Source organism: Ovis aries, chromosome 12 (genome assembly GCF_016772045.2).
Source record: "Ovis aries strain OAR_USU_Benz2616 breed Rambouillet chromosome 12, ARS-UI_Ramb_v3.0, whole genome shotgun sequence".
NCBI lineage: Eukaryota > Metazoa > Chordata > Mammalia > Artiodactyla > Bovidae > Ovis > Ovis aries.
In genome coordinates, this window is record NC_056065.1 from 3,231,561 (window position 1) to 3,251,985 (window position 20,425).

General features: G+C 40.7%; 1 protein-coding gene across 6 annotated transcripts; it reads right to left on the minus strand.

Annotated features, from left to right (window-relative positions):
• Positions 1-1,082: 1,082 nt before the first annotated feature.
• On the minus strand, positions 1,083-19,756 carry ELK4 (ETS transcription factor ELK4). 6 transcript variants are annotated; one of them, XM_042256984.2, is made up of 6 exons: positions 19,587-19,756; positions 13,931-13,998; positions 13,372-13,587; positions 11,446-12,321; positions 10,620-10,736; positions 1,083-9,239 (listed from the first exon to the last, which is right to left on the minus strand). In XM_042256984.2, the coding sequence occupies exons 3-6, from the start codon at positions 13,576-13,578 to the stop codon at positions 9,141-9,143; spliced, it is 1,299 nt and encodes a 432-aa protein (XP_042112918.1). In that variant the 5' UTR covers positions 13,579-13,587; positions 13,931-13,998; positions 19,587-19,756; the 3' UTR covers positions 1,083-9,140. The 6 variants fall into 6 exon arrangements, with proteins under 6 accessions (XP_042112918.1, XP_060252268.1, XP_042112917.1 ...); XM_060396285.1 differs by lacking the exon at positions 19,587-19,756 and adding an exon at positions 19,124-19,295; XM_042256983.2 differs by lacking the exon at positions 13,931-13,998.
• Between the last annotated feature and the right edge of the window lie 669 nt (positions 19,757-20,425).

Genomic DNA, 20,425 nt, shown 5'->3' on the forward strand with positions numbered 1-20,425 from the left:
ATTCTCAAAGAGATGGGAAAATACCACACCACCTGACCTGCCTCTTGAAAAAACTGTATGCAGGTCAGGAAGCAACAGTTAGAACTGGACATGGAACAACAGACTGGTTCCAAATAGGGAAAGGAGTACCTCAAGGCTGTGTATTGTCACCCTGCTTATTTAACTTATATCCATCATGAGAAACGCTGGGCTGGATGAAGCACAAGCTGGAATCAAGATTGCTGGGAGAAATATCAATAACCTCGGACATCCAGATGATACCACCCTTATGGCAGAAAAGTGAAGGAGGACTAAAAAGCCTCTTGATGAAAGTGAAAGAGGAGAGCGAAAAAGTTGGTTTAAAGCTCAACATTCAGAAAACGAAGATCATGGCATCTTGTCCCATCACTTCATGGCAAATAGATGGGGAAACAGTGGAAACAGTGGCAGACTTTATTTTCTTGGGCTCCATAATCACTGCAGATGGTGACTGCAGCCATGAAATTAAAAGATGCTTACTCCTTGGAAGAAAAGTTATGACCAATCTAGACAGCATATTAAAAAGCAGAGACATTACTTTGCCAACAAAGGTCCATCTAGTCAAGGCTATGGTTTTTACAGTAGTCATGTATGGATGTGAGAGTTGGACTGTAAAGAAAGCTGAGCACAGAAGAATTGATGCTTTTGAACTGTGGTGTTGGAGAAGACTCTTGAGAGTCCCTTGGACTGCAAGGAGATCCAACCAGTCCATTCTAAAGGATATCAGTCGTCAATATTCACCAGAAGGACTGATGTTGAAGCTGAAACTCCAATACTTTGGCCACCTGATGTGAAGAGCTGACTCATTTGAAAAGACCCGGATGCTGGGAAAGATTGAGGGCAGGAGGAGAAGGGGACGACAGAGGATGAGATGGCTGGACGGCATCACCAACTCAATGGACATGGGTTTGGGTGGACTCTGGGAGTTGGTGATGGACAGGGAGGCCTGGCGTGCTGCACTTCATGGGGTCACAAAGAGTCGGACACGACTGAGTGACTGAACTGAACTGAAAAATGTAAGTAAAATTTAAAAGCAAAATAAAAAGATTTCACAAGGCAAATAATTTTTCTAGCCAGTTAGTATTCTTTTAATTCCTTTTTATATCAACAATCATATTACAATTTCCTCTTTTCACTACCTATCTCAACACAGGCTTTAAATATTTTAATGTAGATATATATCAAATAGCTGAAGGCCAGGTTTTAATGATAACCTTTGGAAAAGCTAAACTTTCCTCATCCACATTTAGCACAGATAGAAATTTAATACATAGAGACTACCTCAATAGATGAGAAAGGAGGGAAGTAATTCAGAAACTCATTTTATTAAAAATATTTATTTAAAAAAATACAATTGTCCATATCTAGTTGCACATACATCTATTAACATATCTATATAATTTGGGACTAGTAAATTGATACAGTGCTTTCTTAAAGCCAGCTTGCCATTATACAAAGCAAATTCCTCTGTCAGTTCTTACATAAAATAGTTTTTAAAAATGTATTATCTTTCTAAAAAGATGCATATCATCATTACAGAATTTAACAATATTTTGTATAAAACTTGAAGCAATAGAAAACAAAGATCACCTGATTAGTTTTCAGAGCAATCCCTTACTCTGTCTGGAGATGCACTGAGTATTAACTACATATTTTCCTCTTAAAAGCAGCATATTTTGAAGTCCTCAAAGTGTCAGCGCAGGCTCTTCCTCACCAACCTAGATTCTGTAAAATTGCTCTGCCACACACACATAGAGCTAAGGCTCTGGCTAATCCTAATCACCTTGAGACAACACCCTTTAGTTTCCCAACAGCTAAGTCAGACAGCTCAGCTAGAGAGGTGGCAGTCTCTCTCCAGTTGCATCAACGATTGATGTGATTTTAATAAATGTAGGCAGTTACCGTCACTTGAATTGTTTTAGGAAAAAGAAATGTGGTTTTAATACTTTGAAGGTCTCCCTCATGTAAGTTACACTGAAGTTAATCAAGACAAATTATTAATGACACTTTAACAGTAATACAGTCTTTTGGGTAGGTAGGTGTGCACTGGCATTTTATGTAAGTATTCTGTTTATACACAAGTAGAGGATAGTAGATATTATGAGAGACAGATTTCAACAGAATAAACAAAGGGAAAAATAAACAATGAAGTAACTGTCTTCCCAGCTGAATGAATCAAAGTCTGAGGAAAGCACCCTGACGAGTTCTCACTACCACGAAGGCAAACTGAGACACACTGATGTAAAGGACACACCTCTTTGTGTTACCACCACAGCAGACACGCTTTTTTCTTTTTTTTCTGACTTACAGATTCAGTGGGTGAAAACCAAAAGTTTAACATTATTTAATTTTCTAGTGATGTCCACACTTGAAGATCCAGTAGGACTCATAGAAAATTATTAAGTTTGTTCTTCAAAACACAAGATTGTACACTTTTTAAAAAGTTGACTTGATTATCCAGTGAAAAATGTTTTCATTCTAAAAACTAGTTTTAGTCGAAAATGTATTTGCCTCAATCCAAAGCCCATCAGTAGCAAAATGACTGGACTGAGTTTCATATTTAATCTTCTCTACCCACAAAGATAAATGAAACTGCTAGAAGGTAAAAGTGAAAAAATTACCTATGATTGTGACTAGAAAAGGCTGAATGGCCAAACCAAATAAATAGGCCTCAAGTAATAAAAAATTAGTTGTATTCATTTCTGCCTTTACATATATGCATCTTAGTTAATTTCACATATATGTATCTTAATTTCGCTAATACTGAGCAGGGAAGTTCATACAATATGTTCCTTTATCCCATAAGCAATGAATGTAATGTACATATAAAAACCCTTGGTAATACTGCCATCAAAAACAAAAAGTATGAAATGTGTCAGAAGGGACTACGTCCCCTACGTGATAGACAATAAGCAACAATGATTAAACAGAAAAGAAAGTTGGCAAGTTCACAAAGTTGAGTATAATCCACCAACTGCAAATTATTAAAAGTCATACATTTTTACAAAAGCACAATATTAAAAGCTTGTAAATTTTTAAAAGCATCCTAGTCAAAAGAGCCTACCTTACAGGGCCTAGAATGGCTCACTGGATAATCCATTTATCCCTTCTCCAAATAGTCTTAAGTTCCAGAAAGTATAAACAATAAACCTTAACGTCCCTGACCCTCAATATCCTTAAGTTGAAATTAAACAAAATAATTATTAAGTGCTTCCAGTTATTAAAAAACAAAGCAGTGCTAATAATGGTGCCCCAAAAGTGCCAAGTAATGTCACCCCAGTACACGGCATTCCCACCCCTGAACTCTAGGCAGGCTTAGAAGAAGCTAGAAGTCAGGCCCAGCCACAGGGCACCCCCACCCCCAAACTTGTCCAGAAGATCCCAGGCCTGTCTTCGCAGGGCTCATAATCCTTGGAGGGGACAAGAACCAGAATGGGCCCTGATGAGATGGGAAACAAGGCAAAGCTAAGAACATTCAGCCCAAGATACTGAGGTTTCTGTGAATGCTTTCTATGTATAGTTCAAAAGGATAAATAGGCTACAATGCCAGAATTTCTCCACCACTAGCTCAATCATGGTTAGATCTGCATTTTAGAAATACTACATCTGGTATAAACATCCTCTCTGAGAGACTTAGAATGCAATATTGCAAGGATTTTACACAAAAATGTAGAAATTTTTAGAAAGAACATCCTTATTTGCTCAATAATACATGAACATAAGAGAACAGTTTATGGTGACTTTGCTTAAAGTATGTCACAGGCAGCACTATACAGTATTTCTAAAATGTTGACAAGCAATTTTTAAGGCCTATGATTCTATGCATTTTAAAAAATGGAAATGTGCAAGGCATTAATTTTTTTAAAAGTGACAACTGCAAAATGCAGCCAATTTTTCCTTTAGTTATAAAACAGCCTAGGAACCATCCTCGACTAGGATGGCCACATGTTCCCTCTGAAAAATAGACTTATTTCTACACATACCTACAAACACACACTCAGTCAATAACTAGTACACATACACACGCACTCAGCCAATCAGAATGACTTGGAAAAAAATGTTCTGGTTTCCCAATTAAATATTTTAAAATAAAAATTTAAGCCTCATAAAACTTCTTGATGTGTATTATACTCAAAAGATTAGAGTTCAAGAGACTTACTATGCTTGATTGTATCCCTCATAAATTTTTTTGTTAAAGGTATCATTTAAAATGTTAACAACCACCTGAATCTCCTGGTTTCTACAGAAAGCTTAGAGCTAACCTTGCCCCTCTCAGATAAACCACTCTCGTTTCCATTTTCATAAGGGCTAAGTGCAGACGGCAGCACCCTAGAGATCACTGTTTTCTGCCAGGCTTTCAATCTATCACAATTTTTTTTTCTTCCAGAAAAAGAGCTTGAAGAAACCAGCAGCTTCAAATGGAACATTTATACTGCATCAACAACTCACCTTTTCAGATCTGCTCCATTTACAGGTAAAAACATGACTTTCCTTCTAACAGGTTCCACCAAGTATGAGAAATGAAATCAAACCGCCTTCTCTTCTTGCTTAATACACCACCACCCACAAGAATTCTAGATTCTAAGATTAAAACTTCAACCTCAGTAAGCAGAGTTCTGTTGACACAGAATAACAGGGCACCTTGTTTCAGGCAATGCAAGCAGCATTAAAAACAGTAACAAAACACTCTGCTGACCCCAAACCAGGAAGATAACTAACAAAACACTTTCCACCCAACTGATTCTCTGGTCAGAGAACCTGCCTGAAACAATTATGGCTGGCCTCCACTTCACTACCATGAATTGAACAGTTAACTTCTCAATTCCATCCTATCACAGCCTCAGATAACAGACCACGAACTCTGTGAGGAGTCTAGCTTCCATACTGGAAAGTGGTCCTTCACTCAGAACTCCAGGCTTCTGCACAGAGACCTACACTTGTCACCATACTTGTCCACATACCTAAGAATGGTACCTCAGCACAATTCTAGATTTCTGGCAGAGGCAAATAACAAATATACAGTAAATGAAGTGAGACACAGAACAGGCTCATCAAGAAAGTATTTCTTCAGATACCAAAATATTACCAAAATAATAGCAACTGACTAATGCAACAAGAAAACAGAAGTTGTTACGCATTTTAAAATAAAGCAACTTGAAGTAAGTCTGAAATTGTTGGTAAAATATAGCAGTAATATTAGGCCAAAAGAAATCTGCGAGTGGCCAGTAAATTTTAAAGCCACACCTAATATGAAAAGAGACAACCACACTGTCAACAAATAGTAAGCATGAAGCTCTGTAAAACATTTGGTAATGGGTTATTTACCAAAGTATGAAAAAGAAACAGATTTCAGAAAGCTGATGACAAACTCTGCTGAAAAATTCTTAATCTCTTCTAGAGATTTTACATAAAAATCAGATCAAATATGTAAAAGGATTTCCCCATATATCACAACCAAAACTTTTTTTTTCAAGATCAGACTGAGAAACAATACGCTGAGTCGGGGTCTTCAAAGCAGAGTGTGCACTGCTGGATGCAGGGAAAGCATCAGAATCTCTGCTCAAGATTTACTTTTCTATCGTCCTTAATTTCTGTTTTTGTGTATGTCTTACAGCATACACACGACTTCAGCAGTGCATCACCTGACAGACAGACACACAAATTTGCAATAGGGGATTGTGTTCAAAGCCTTTTACTGATCAAGGTGTGTGTTCAAAAAGCTTAGAGAATCTTTTTCTGAAATGCCAAGGAGTGGCTCTAATGGGCCTAAATTCATTAGAACTGACTTTGAGAACTTTAGAATCCTAACACGAGTTCTGAGATCAGCATGAAATGCTGTCATTAGAGTGGACATGACATAATTGCAGGAGTGAATGGCACTGGACTGTGACGCCACCAGCCTGCAGTTCCAAGCCTCTGATTTACATGTCCCTCCAAGCCTAAGTGGCACACAGGATGAAAGAACTAGAAGTCATGCCATGTAGATAGATGGAACAGTCAGTCTAACCTTTTTTTAAAAAGTCTCTACGGAAAAAAAAAAATCTCTAAGAGTATGTAAATCTTCAAGGAATTCTTAGAGTGTAAAAAAAAAAAAAATCCAGTGTTAAAAAAAAAAAAAATCCAGTTCCATTTTACTATATAGGCTCATGGGCTTATTTTCCCCATCAAAATCTAAAGAAAAAGTCACATTACCTGTATTTTAGCCACCAAAATATAGAAAAATTGAATCTGTATTTTAACTTTTAACTCTAAGAAGCTTAAGATTGATCTTTTGAGGGTTTTTGGATTCTTCCATCATGTATAAATTTTTTCAAAAATCAATGGAAATTTCCATCTTTCTTTGAATACAAAAATATGGCCATGAAGAATATTACATCACAAAAGCACTATGACAAACCAAAAGGAAAAAAATATTTTAGAAATTAGGCAACAATCCATCCGAGGGCAGAATAAACGCAGTGGTTCACTGGCTGAGTGTGTGGCCCTGAGCCCGCTGTGGGCATCCGTTCTCAGCTCCAAGGTGGTGGCCTAGTCAGCCACAGGGGAGTCACTTACACCACAGAATGGACTCAGCAAATGCGACAATTTAAGGCCTTTTCCCCTTCAGACAGCCTGGTGGTTAAACACCTCCCAGCATACAACTGATTTAGATACCGGCCAGAGCTAATGAAAAGCTAAGCTAATCACAGCAGAAGCTGCTGAAGTTCACTAAACCTGCTCCCCTATTTTAACCTGGGCTACCTCTGCCTACCAGCATTCATCCTGGCAAAGCGACTAGTGATGGATACCAGCTACAGCTACCAAATATAAGTCTCTCTAGTGAGTACTGATCTGAAGTGGTATGTCACCTTTTGATGCTAAGAAGAACTCTGTGGATGTTTCAAAATCAGAGACTTTCCCAGGAAGGAGGTAGTTTACAAATAGAACAACCTGCCTCATACACTTCACTATGGTTGCAGTTTTATTTAATTTAAAAACATAAGAAAACACACACACACACACACGCACGCACGCACGCACACACACACACACACACACCCTTCCCTTAAAGAGTTGATCTCAAAGAAAAAGCAGGTCATCATCAACCTCGTAAGGCCCACACCTCTCAGAGACTTCCAGGAGAGGTTTACAGGCAGAGGACTCACTAAAACTGGTTCCTAGGAAGTTGCTTTGACTGAGTTTTAATAGTGCTGTTGGTTCCCAGGCACCCTTTTACTGAAACAGTTAGTTATCAAAGATACTATCCATGAAAACAAACCAATGGCTTTTCTCCTTTGATTCAAAATAAAATACTTTTTGTGCTTTCAAAAATTTAAATACTAGTTAAATCAAGCCATCAATATTTACTTATCTAACGTATAAAATGTGAATTAAGCTAATAAAACTAGTCCAAAGCGCTGCTGAGCAGTCTGATTTCAAAAAAGCATGCAAATGTGGGGAAAAAAATCCAGTATGTCTGTTCCCCATCGTTACTGAACAGTACCTTTCAACACTACTATTGCACATCTTAGGAACAGAACTTTCAGCTGATAACCACAAATTAAACAGTAACCGGTCTCCAACACTACAAATATAAAGGCAGCTCCCTGAACACCATCCTTCTGCTACTAATGAGCTAGCACAGACACCTTACACCAGAGTTTCTCTATACTGTATAAAACAGATTTCAAGCAAACATATACAACTGGAAGATGCCAGTTTACAGCAGAGTCGCTTTGAGCCCTCAAGTCCTTTACTACTTTCATACACCATTTAGTTCAAGTTGTTCAATTATAGGAACTATTTCTAGGCTTGAAAGATTAGTTTAATGGGCAGGGTGGTGGGGGGCAGGGGCGGGGGGATGGCAGCAGCATATCATCTAATCCTGGACTTTAAAGCCAAATTTTCCAAAAGACTCCACTGTGATGTTGGCATCAAATCAACAAATGTCTATACCTGGCAGTGATGACTATATGCTAACATTTCAGAAGTCTGGCAGAGATGAAGGCCTATCTACTAATACAAATAATCCAGTCCCTATGTATGAGCACTTCCAGATGAGCTTGCTACTTCCTAATTAAAAAAAAAAAAAACCGAGAAATAAGTATATTTTTACCTCACTACAGATTTAAAGAGTTCACTTTGCTTTTCATCTTCCTAATTAAAACTATCACAACCTCTAACAACTTTAAATTTAAAAGATAAACAAACAGTAGGAAATGCGATAAAATGAACAGAAAAAAAGGTCCTTCACACTGCGTATCTTCTAACTGGGAAACGCCTACATGTTGTTTCAAGTTTTTTCAATTGAATCCTTGACTCAGAGATGCCTCAGACTCTCAAATCCCAGGTCCATCCCCCTAAAAGCCATCATTTACCATAAGTATTCCATAGGTGTGGAATCATACCAGCAGATGACATTTCTGTGCCAGATATGAGGCCCCATATTCTCACTGTTTGTTCCAAACACTGCCTTAAGCCCCAGGTTTAAAAATCTCCTTATGTGGGAATAAACTAGCTCCATGCTCTGTTCATATTCAGTCAAGATCATACATAGGGCTAAGGGAACCACCCTGAATAAATGTAAATAAGGTAACTGTTTGTGGAGTTGCTTACATACATTATACTTCACAGCAAAACAGCATATCCCCAATAGTCCTGCTCCGATCTTATTTCGTGTGAATAGGAATGATTCTTTTTCCTCCACTGCTTATGCACAACTCACTGTTAGTATTCAACAGAGCACATGTAAGTTCTAAAGATATGGCTAATTTCATTTAACTAGTATTTCTTTATACAATATGCTCAAAGCATAACTGCCAAAGGGTCCCAATAAGGCAAGATTCTTAATTCTCTTGCAAAGCATAGCTTGCTCATAAATCCCATTAAAAATTTCCTTAACACAAGGTTCAAAATATTTTTAAAAAAGAAAGAAAGAGGGAGGTGGAGTTTGGACTCCAATTAAGGCATTTTTATACACAGTCTAGCTTGAGTCCTATTCAAAGGGAATCCTAAAAAGCATTTTAATGGGGAATGGCAGAGATCATAACAGTCTATTATCAGCATCGTGAAGTATCAATCCCTCACTTGAATGTCTTTCTCTTTCCTTATTCCTTGATTCTCTCGTTCCACAAGTGCATAGGTTATGTTTTCTGTAGATCTGGGGAAAATGGGCCAGGGGTAGAAGGTCCATCCAGGCCAGACAGAGTGAACGGCCCATGACTGTTCAGCACAGAAGGAAACTGAGAAAGAAAATAAAACACATTATCATCCTATTATGCAATCCTAAACTTCACTTTCTGTCCCTGTTACGTTCCCTAAGGCAGAACACAGCAGCACCTGCAGTGGCTCACAGGACAAAGGCGCTAACTATTTATCATGGAACAGTATGATGTCACAAAAACTTAAAAAAAAAAATGTTTGTCTTACATATTAACACTCTCCAGCCTACCTTGATGGAATGTAAAGAACAAATCTATACTTTTCCTTAGATGCTAAAGTACACAGGTTCACACTTGACTTCAAATGGTTATAGAAAGTTCAGTAAATGACAGCATGCACTCTGTAAACTATAATTATATAGCAAATCACACTGTCAAAAAGAGGTCCAGTGGAGATGCCCATCTCATACCTGCTGCAAACAGTTGTAGGGTGCTCATCCTAGAAAAGCAATGCCCATCATGTATTCTGAGACCAAATCTGTATGGAGATTCCAGGCTGAAGCTACATGAGCACTATGGCTTTCTCTATATAAATCAATTCTCTCTTTGTGAGAGGCAAACAAAAATGTAAAAGGAAATATGGGAAATTTTCCATACTCTTTCTATTCAGCAATTTAGAAGTTTCTGCAAAAATAATTGCATTAGTAGAAAGATTTTAAAAAATTTTTTTCTTTCCCCACCCCTTACCATTTCATTTTCAAAAGAACAAATGAAAATTTAAATTACAAAATCTAAGAAAATATCCCAGGGAGTCACCCTGGAATAAGTGAATGAATCAATATAAGAAAACTGACAAGTTATAAAGTCTAGATAGTTTAGGTAAAATCATGGTTTACAGCTATAAGATCTTTCTTAATAAGATCTTTGTTAAGAGGTAATGCACTACTCATTTTAAAAATATATACATGTATATTTAAAATGCTGATGAGTATCAATTCTGAGTGACAGGAAAATGGGAGCATTTGATAATACTATTCTCAGGAGTTTTTTCTATTAAAAAAAAAATCCTCAGTTAAAAGGGGAAATCTAAGTGCAGAGAATGCCCCCAAATATACATACACACACACAGACACATACACACACACACACTTTTTTAGAAAAGAGGATTTCCAGCATTTAAAATGATTTAAAAAGTTGGATGAGCTCAAAATCTACTACAGTATTGAACCATTCTTAGTCTAATTCAAATGTATGGAATAGTAAACAATGAAAAGGAAACACTGCTGTGAATATTTATCTGGGTTATTTGCAGGCCATAAAATTAACACGTAGAAATTAAAAACTAAATCTAAGGAACACTTTTTAAATAGAAGTTTTACAATGATTAACTGTAGAGTGATTTTGCCTCTCTGCTCATTTACCACACCCCAGTTACAAAAGACAGGCTTCTATGTAATTTACCTGAAAAAGTGTGTTAGCACCTTGTAGTCTGGCTGGACTCAGGGGAGCAACAGGGCTGAGAGTACTCCAAAAGTGGATACTGGAGAGCAAGGGGCTTGGAGTCAGTAAGATGGGTGTCTGCAATATACAAGCCAAAAATATAACTAAATGGCTTATCAGGATTATGTTCTATCCTTGTAATAATACACAATTAGCCCTGAACCCAAATATTGTCCTATTCTCCATTCCAAATATCTCCAAGTCTGAAATCTTATCCTGAGGAAACAGTCGGAAATTACTTTTACAACCCAGAAAAGAAAAAGGTCAAAGTATTTTCTAAACTGTTTCTCATGCAATTTTTGTCAAATAGAAAAACAAAACCAATCTGAATTCAAGTATGGAAAAATAATGGGTAATTGAGTCACAAACATGCTTTCCCCTTAATAATGAGTAGGTCTGGGAGTAACATGTTTAAATGTTCTATGAGACGAAAAAGTTAAGAAATAGCTAATGTTAGCTAACTGTAAAACTTGTTATTCAACATCACATGTTTATTAACATCCACAGGATCTGTTATTTTCTAACGTGAGATTGTCACTGGTTGTTTTATAAGATCACCCCTGCCTCCACCAGAGAGAGAGAGAGAGAGAGAGAGAGAATATACTTATTTTCCTCAGGAGAAAGTGGAAGCGTGAGGCCACTTTCACAGGGTCACATATAACCTCTCTAAAGCAAAACTACTATGTGGCAGAATGAGGACTGAGCTTATAAGTCCGGGATTTGTTTTAAAAGGTGAGAAAAAAAAAAACAAAATAAACGGTGGCACTAAAAGGAAAGAGAACGTCACCTGTGAAAAAAGCGCTGGCGTAAGCGAAGCTGTGGGGAGAGACGGGCTCAGTATCCCCAGTGGGCTCGGGTCACTGCCCGTGATCACAAGGGTCGGTGCCAGCTCTAGCCCTTTGGGCTTCTTGGACCTCGATGAATTATTTGTTTTGTCCTTTTCTAGCAAAGCTGAATCCTGGTCTTTAGACTCCAAGGACAAGTTCTCTGGAAGCTGCATTGGCTGAGAAGCCACTGATTCCATGTCCGTGTCCATGTCTGGGTTGGAGCTCAGCGGTGGTGAAGGAGTGCCAGGAGGCTCCTGCAGGGGGGACACGGACGGAACAGGAGGTGTGGTGGCAAAAGGGGCAGTCACTGCCGGTGCAGAAGTTGGTGCTTCCAGGGAAGGCAGCCTGGGGGAAGCCAAAGTCTCCAATGCCTGGACAGTTTCTTCTGAAGATGGAGAAATACCCGGGCCAGCTGAAATGGAGGCAGCAGGAGGTTCAACTGGTGGCTTTTTAGAAGGTGTTGTTACAAATTTGATAACAGATGGAGTTGGCTCCTGAGGAGACTTTTTCTCTGCCAATTTCTCAGCTGGATTCTCAACCTTTATAGATTTGAAAAGCTTCCTATTGGAGGAGTTCAAAGAGTTGAGAGTAAAAGAAGAATATAAGCCGGAGTGTATGTAGTCATTGCGGCTCGAGGTCTTGGCACCAGGCTGTGGTGGCTTCTCTTTCCCGCCATTCTCCACATCTTTGGAACTGCTGCTGCTGAGCTCACTGAGGCTTAAAGCTTCACACTCCCCCTCAACCCTGCCCACTGTCATTGGGTCCATGTTCAAAATCTCTGGGTACGAGACAAACTTGTACACAAACTTCTGACCATTCACTTTTTTAATGATATTCTGTAGATAAATAAAATAAGCATTCAGACTTTCTTAAACTTTTCTTAACCATTTGTTAAAACTTGACCCCACCCCCACCCCCAAAGACCATGAGAAAGCTGACTGAATGGGGTTCTCCATTTGATAGGCAGTTTACTTGAAAACTTCAAAATCAGCTAAATTTACCCAGCCATTCCAAACACAGTTCTGGCCATTATGGAGCACAAGTTAAAAACATTTGAATGTCTCATTAACAACCGAACTAATATACTGCATAAAAGCTGAAAGATTTTAACTGCTTAACCCCAAAGGTACAAAAACACTCACATCCTCAGGAAGCAAAAGGAATTTAGAACATTACTTCTAAGGTTCCTACTTCCTTCAGCTGTTTCTTACCTCATCTCTCCACACAGGAAAGCTGATAATATCAACACTCAAAGGTGAAAGAAATTAAGATCCAAGCTTCTCACTCTAATTCTCTTGAGTATTTTTACTTCCGTGCCCAAGAATGTATTCAAAATAATTAGAAATTAAACAAAAAAATTTTAACTAAGAAATCAAATCTAGTTATTCTTTAAGGTATTAACTTCTGTTCTGGGTTAAACTAAACAGTAAAAATTAAGTACATCTAAAAAACAGTATGAGATAATTTTTAAAATAAATTATGATATAAACAAGAGTATTTATCTATGCTGAAGAATCTCAAATTTCCTCTTCCTTATTCCAACTCTATAATCGTTTTTTCTTTAAAGACAACTGCAATTAGGAATAAAATATGTGCATGGGAGCCAGGTACTGAATATGAATTTGCAGAAATACACTTAGAACATTTACGTCTTTTATTCTAATTCCAAGCTGCTGAAGCTGTAAAATAAATTGAGTTAAAACCAAAACAGTGACCATTTCACAATGCATACAAATGTTGCATCATTATGCTGTACACTCAAAAGCAATATGTCAATTACACCTTAATTTAAGTTATTTTAATAAATAAACAAACCACGACATTAGTATGTCTAACCTCAACAGAGGAGAAGGAACAATTTTTGTTTTGAGGTGGGTGTGTATTACCTTCACATAGTAGTATCTGAGGGCTCGGCTGAGTTTGTCATAATTCATATTAGGCTTGTTCTTTCGAATGCCCCAGAGACGAGCCACCTCTTCTGCCTGCAAAAGCTTGAACTCCCCATTATTAGAGGTCCAGCAGATCATGTGGTCGTTCTGAGGCTCCTTTAGGAGCTGAAGGAGGAACTGCCACAGGGTGATAGCACTGTCCATAGCAATGAGCTGAAAGAGGCAACACTGTATGTCACTCACCATTTTAAGCACTTTAAATGTATTAGACTATTAATTGTACATTTCATCTGCACAAGAATCCTATAAGACAGATACTACTGCAGCCTCATTTTATATGTGAAGAAACTGATTCATTACAAAGTTAAGTAACTCGTCTAAGCTCACACAAGTAAATGGTGGAGCTGAGATTTAAACCCAGGCAATCTGAATACAGACCTAAACTCTAAGAAAAGTCTTGCTATGAGATAAGCTAGTTTCATAAATTACAGGAGCAGACTGATGAATGCCAACCAGTGCAGTATCACTATTACTAAATTTTATCTTAAAAACTCACTGTCGGGACTTCCTGGGGGTCCTCGGGCTAAGACTCCGTACTCCCAATGCAGGGGGGCTGGGCTGGATCTGTGGTCAGAGAACTAAGTCACACATGCCCCAACTAAGAATCTGCATGTCACAACTAAAACCTGGTGCAGCTAAATAAATAAATAAATATTTTTAAAAAAACAACTCATTGTCATATTCTCTGAGGTGACCACCATTTCAGCATCTACCTATACTGGCACAGTTGATTTATATGCCAGGATGTTCTGTGGGTCTCAGGGTGGCCCAGAGATAGGAGGAATAGTTTCCATTATAATAAATGTAATTTTCATGTAAGTTGACAGCACTGAAAACTCAGCAAAATGTTCCCTAATTTACAAGTTCTGCCACCATTCTGTCCGCAGGAAGTCCACCTGCCCAGATCCTTTTATTTGATTAGCAACCTTTATTTGATTATCAAGATTGGAACTGAAAAACCTTTCAATATCTCAAGTTTTAAGATCTTCCTGTTTAGGCCAGTGTTTCTTAAATTCAGCACTATTGATATTTTGAGCCAGATAATTCTTTTGTTCTTGGAGGCTGTTCTGGCATTGCAGTTTAACATCCCTGGCCTCTACCAACCAGATGCCACCAACACCTCCTGCCCAATTTGGCAATCAAAATGTCTACACACATTGTCAAACATTCTGGGGGACAGTATCATCTCAGTTAATAACCACTGGTTTAGGCAATGGAGCAGCAGGGAAAGGTTCTCTCAAAGGTTTTTCCTCAAAAAAACTTTAAAACATCTTGTTTCTAAGAAAGAAATCTTAGGGTGGAAACTCTGGCCAAACATACATAAGCACATCCTAAAATGTCTATAGGAGAACTTTACACATACACAAAGCCTTCCTGTTTTCAGTCTGTGAATTAGATCTCACTGGATCAGAACAGAAATTAAATCAAATCAATTCTGTTAAAATACTATAAAAACAGATAAATTGGACAACAGCAAAAATTAAAACTTCTGTGCTGCAAACAATACCATCAAATGAGAAGACAATCCTTGGAATGGAAGAAAGCATTTTCAACTAATAAGGCTCCTTCATCAAAAAAAAAAAAAATAGAGTCCTTACAATTTAAAAAAATTGAAAATAAGCAAAGGATTTGAAAAGACATTTCTCCAAAGAGTAATATGGGTAGCCAATAAAGCACATAAAAAGATGCTCAATGTGACTAGTTATTAGGGGAATAAAGATCAAAACCACACAAGACACTGCTTCACACCTACTAGGATGGCTATGATCAAAAAGGCAGGTGATGGACCTCCTGGCGGTTAGGAATCTGCCTGCCAATGCAGGGGACGTGGGTTCGATCCCCGAAGACTCCACATGCTGTGCGCCATAACACTGAGCCCATGCCCCACAACAAGAGAAGTCACCGCAATGAGAAGCCCAGACACCACAGCTAGAGAGAGCTCGAGCACAGCAGGGAAGACCCAGCGCAGCCAAACAGAAAGGACAGACGATAAGTATCAGCTAAAACGTGGAGAAAAGTGAAACCTTCATACACTGCCAACAGGAATGTAAACTGGTACAGCCACTTTGGAAAAAGGTTGCAGCAGTTCCCCAGAGTTAGCATATGACCCAGTAATTACACTCCTAGGTATATATCCCAGAGAAATGAAAAATATATGTCCACACAGACATTTATAAGCAGGATGTTCAGAGTGGTATTCATAATATCCAAAAAAGTATAAACTACCCAGATGTCCATCAACTGATGAGCAGACAAGCAAAATGTACCCTTTCCCTTCTCCAGGGGATCTTCCCAACCCAGGGATTGAACCCAGGTCTCCCACATTGCAGGCAGATTCTTTACCAGCTGAGCCACAAGAGAAGCCCAAGAATACTGCAGTGGGTAGCCTGTCCCTTCTCCAGCAGATCTTTCTGACCCAGGAATTGAACCAGGGTCTCCTGCATTGCAGGCAAATTCTTTACCAACTGAGCTATCAGGAAAGCCTCCATATAACCACAGAGTGGAATATCAGCCAGAAGAAGGAATGAAGTAGTGATATGGGCTAGTTCAATGGATGAACCTTGGAAACATTAGGCTAAGTGAGAGAAGCCAGCCATTAATTTGAATAGGCAAAAAAAGCAGACTGGTGGTTGCTTAGGGCTGGGAATGGGGGATGGGTGTGGAAAAGAAAAGGGGAGTGACTGTTAATGGGGTGATGAAAACATTCTAAATTTAGGTTACGGTAGTGGCCATACAACTCTGGGAATATACTAAAAGCAATGAACTGTACACTTCAGGTGAATTTTACTCTATGTGAAATATATCTCAATAAAAATGTTAAAAATAAACACCCCAAACAACACAAAAGTTAGGCCTGAGAAACCTAACTCTAATAATGTACAACTCACAAAGAACGGGATCCTTAACTATGTCTGCTTCCAAAAAGACCAGAGATGAGGAACCATATTGGTAAATATCTCATAATTTTTCTGAGACATTCAAAATGTCCTATTATTCAGTCATAAATTTGAAGCTGGTTATACAGAGATACTGTCATCCAAAAGTAGAGATGAGAAAATACCTAAGAATAGAAAAAGGGAGATGCCTCCCAAAGTTAGAGAGTTACAGAGAAACTGCGGCCACGAATCCAAGTCTCTTTCATCACAGTCATGTACTCTGTCCCTGAGGGAAACCACTTTCCTAGATGGGTAAGAGCATTCACATTACCTAGGATTGTAAAGAAGTATTACATTGTTAGATAATAACTGACAATAACGTACAAATATGAAGTACTACTTTAATGCTAAATAACCATGTTCACTAGAAAACAGCTTTCCAGGGCCTCACTTAAGCTGGGTTAAAACAGTGGTTTTATACTATATCCATCAAGTATAGTTGAGGGGGATGGGTCCCCTGTTATTTCTCTTAATTTACCAGAGAGGCTTTTCTTCTAGTGCTGACTGTCATGGTAAGTTACTTTTAAACTATGTATGTTCCCCACTTAAACAATTATTTGTTAGTCTAAATCTGTTACAACTATTCCCTAGTAAATTTCAGCTTAACCAAAGAACTCAAGTCTTTACATTTCCAGACACCATCTTCAGGTTAAGAATGCTTACAGCAGTGTGAGTATGTGTGAGAGAGACGATGATGGTGACGATGCTGAAGCTAGGAGGAAGGGAGGAGGGAAACGACAGACAAGCAGAGAACTGGAAAACAGGTCTGGTGCCTATAATTTCATTTATTTTTGGAAAAATTCCCCAAACCAAATCCTAGAGTTCTATGCCTATCTTGCAGATAATGCTTGAGCTCTACAGGTTTATAATGGCGAAGCAATACGTACAAAACGACAGATATAACCATGAGTATTTCCGCAACAAGCACACAAGAGTCATCCTGAGCAAATGGGAAGTGTTCCCAAGGTGGTGTGGGTTTAATTTCCACCTCTCCCTTCGGTTATTAGGGGAAAGTGTGGATTGAGCTTGAGTAAGTTCCGGGAGTTGGTGATGGACAGGGAAGCCGGGCATGCTGCAGTCCATGGGGTTGCAAAGAGTCAGACACGACTGAGCTGAACTCAACTGTGGACTGAGCCAAATCCTGGTGGAGCTGTTGGATACTGCATGGCAGAACCTAACTGTGTGGCAAACGCTGAAGCTTCTGTAGTGCTTTACAGTGTGTCTAGGATAGAAAATTATTGTGAAGAAAAAAATGGGCACTGCGGTTTTGGACTGAAGTACTGGAAAAAATTTTTTTCTATTAGGAAAAACTAAGGAAGACGTAAAATGGACATCCTCAGCAGGTACTTTAAAGGAATATTTTACTCATTCAACGTTGATATGTTTCTTTGATTGAAAAGGCGGTGAACCACTGGGCACATAAGCTGAACCTCTTCATTTGAGTTCCTGAAAGTGTGCCATTGATATGAAATTCAATGATTTCTTCAGCCGTAAAAGAGAATTAAAGTAAAAAAAAGTCAGAAATTACTTAAAATTACAAAGGTGAAATAAAGAGACACAAATAATTTAACACTTTTATTCTTACTCTTATCAAAAGAAACCCAAATCCTTTTTCTTGAAAACCCTTTCATGAAAACCTCAGTGTTTCCACAACTACAGTTTTCCCCCAAAATTTCAGTTTTAAAGAGTTTTTTAGAAGTAGTATAATGAGGGAGAGAAATACTTAACTGATCCAAATGAAGGAATCTGATTTTTGAGGGGTTAAATATGGAAAACATAATTGATTCTAACACTTAAAGTGGAGAAGGAAATGGCAACCCACTCCAGTGTTCTTGCCTGGAGAATTTCATGGGCAGAGGAGCTTGGTGGGCCACAGTCCATGGGGTCACAAAGAGTCTGACAGGACTGAGCGGCTAACACTAACACACTCACACTTAAAAGACAGTAGATTAATTCCTGTGCTAAAAGGAAAGAAGGCGCATATTGGAAGTAACTCATTAGGGAAAGGAAGTCTCTACTAAATGAAACCTTTTCCACCCTAAACATGTTTATCATACACACAGCCCAGTTGCTGTGGTGACCCATGGCCCAACTATTTTTCAGAAACAGTAGCTAAGACCCAAAAAATAAATGTCTCCATATTCAGAGTGCTGCTTAAGTAAAATAGAAACAAATTATAAAATGTATTAAGGCGAATTTTAAGTTAAAATCTTTACAGCTGTCAAAAAGTAACCTGGCGTATCTAACTATACAGTATTCCATACCAACAGAACACTAAAAGTGTACTATTATAATAAAACTTTAAAACAACATTTCCCTAAATGGATTCCCCTTGGGCAGTTTTTAACGTTTAAATAAAATCAAAGAGGGTTACTGAGGAGGAAAACTGAATCACAATAGGTTTTAAAGAAAATACCACTGACAGTCTTAAATACTGAAGCACCAAGTTTTCCACGCAGTGGGACGGTGAGTGGAAGATGGCAAAAGAAAAGGAAGAAGGATCTTATTCACCAACCACAGAGATGGGTGAACCGTTCTGATGAGGGATGAAACTCTGAAGTCTTTTTCTTTAAATGCCCTAAACTTCAAATACCAATAGCCTGGTTGGGGGGGTGGGAGTGGGAGCCAACTGTGTATCTCTTAACTATCTCGGTCAACAAGGTCCCTGCCCAGGTCAGTTAACCTTCGGCCCCCAAAAGATGTTTCCAACTGGTTTTCCCAAGAAGGAAGCCTCGCGGCAGCTGTGTACTAACCGGAAAGTAACGAGGGGAGAGGGTTGGCTGGAAAGAAGTAGAAAACACACTGAAAGTCGACGCCGGATGGGTTCTGAGCGTGGGGAGAGGAAGAAACGCGGAAGACCGCGTACCCCGGGGAGATCAAAGTCCGGGCCCGGGAGAGCACCGACTCGCTGCGCTTTCACTTTCCAACTTCCTGTCACTACAGAAAGCCAGAGACGCTCCCCTCGGGCCCTCCCCTCCGCCACCCCGGCGAAAAGAGAAAAGAATAAAAAAAAAACAGCCACCTTTGGCCCCAGGGGCCTCGCGGGACCAAATAAGGGGCGAAGGGAGCGAGGCGGGTCTGTCCCGCGCCCACCGGCCCGCCAGCGGGGCCCCCGGGCGCGCGCCCCGCGCCCGCTTCCCGAGGGGCGGCCAGCCCCCCGCCCCGGCGCCCCGCCGGCGGGGGCGGCGGCCGCGGGACGCGGACGCGGACGCTCACCGAGGCCGCGCGCGGGGCTCCCTCCGGGTCTCCGCCTCCAACAAGACGCTCTTCTCCTCACGCCGGGAACTCGAGGACGGCGCGGCAGCCGCTGCGACCCTCGCGGCGGAGCCGGAGAAGGCGCCGGCGGCCGAGCCGAGCCCGCCGGGTGCCCGCAGCCGCCCGCATCTCCCGCCGCCGCCGCCGCCGCGGCTCGTCGCGCCCCGCCCTCCCCGCCCCCGCACGCGGCGGCGGCGCGGGTCGTCAGGGCCGCTACCCGCCGGGCACGCGCGATCTGGGCGTTCCTCGCCGCGGCTGAGCCTGCCACTCGCTCCGCGGCCGCCGCCTCTCTCGAGCCCCCCCGGCTGCGTCGGGGGCCCCTCCCGGCCGCCCGAGCCGCTGCGCGTCACTTCCGGGGGCGGGAAGGGCGCGGCCGGCCGCTGAGGGGCGCTACCGGCGGCCGCCGACTGCGTCCGCGGGGTGCCGGATGAGGGGCGCGGGCGTGAGGGAAGCCGCCCCCTGGGCTTCCCCGCGTTGCTCTCTCCGCCGGACCGCTAGCGGCTTCTGCTCCCTGAGGCGCGCGGTCCGAGCCCGCACGCCAGGGCTGCCGCTTGGGTCAGGACTTCGGAGGCCTCGGTGTCTGCCCCGCCCTGGGGAAGGGGTGGCGCTCACCGAGTGGCTTCCAGGGGGCCGCGCGTGTCGTCGCGAAGCTTGAGTGTGAGGGCTTTCTCCCTCCAGGCCGCCCGTCCTGCCTTGTTGGCAGGGTGGACGGAGAGGTCGGAACCGCCGCAGCTGGCTCGTGGAAGTGCCAGGCCCCAGGGCGCTGTGAACAGCGGATAGACGTTCAGTCAGCCCTGTGG

What these genes read in the sequence shown, in the direction of transcription:
- ELK4 (XM_042256983.2), bottom strand. Translation starts at nt 13,578, where the DNA reads ATGGACAGTGCTATCACCCTGTGGCAGTTCCTCCTTCAGCTCCTAAAG. An exon ending in TCAGATACTACTATGTGAAG is followed by an intron (nt 12,322 to 13,371) that starts GTAATACACACC and finishes ATTTATCTACAG; the next exon opens with AATATCATTAAAAAAGTGAA. An exon ending in GTGCTAACACACTTTTTCAG is followed by an intron (nt 9,240 to 10,619) that starts GTAAATTACATA and finishes TTTCTTTCTCAG; the next exon opens with TTTCCTTCTGTGCTGAACAG.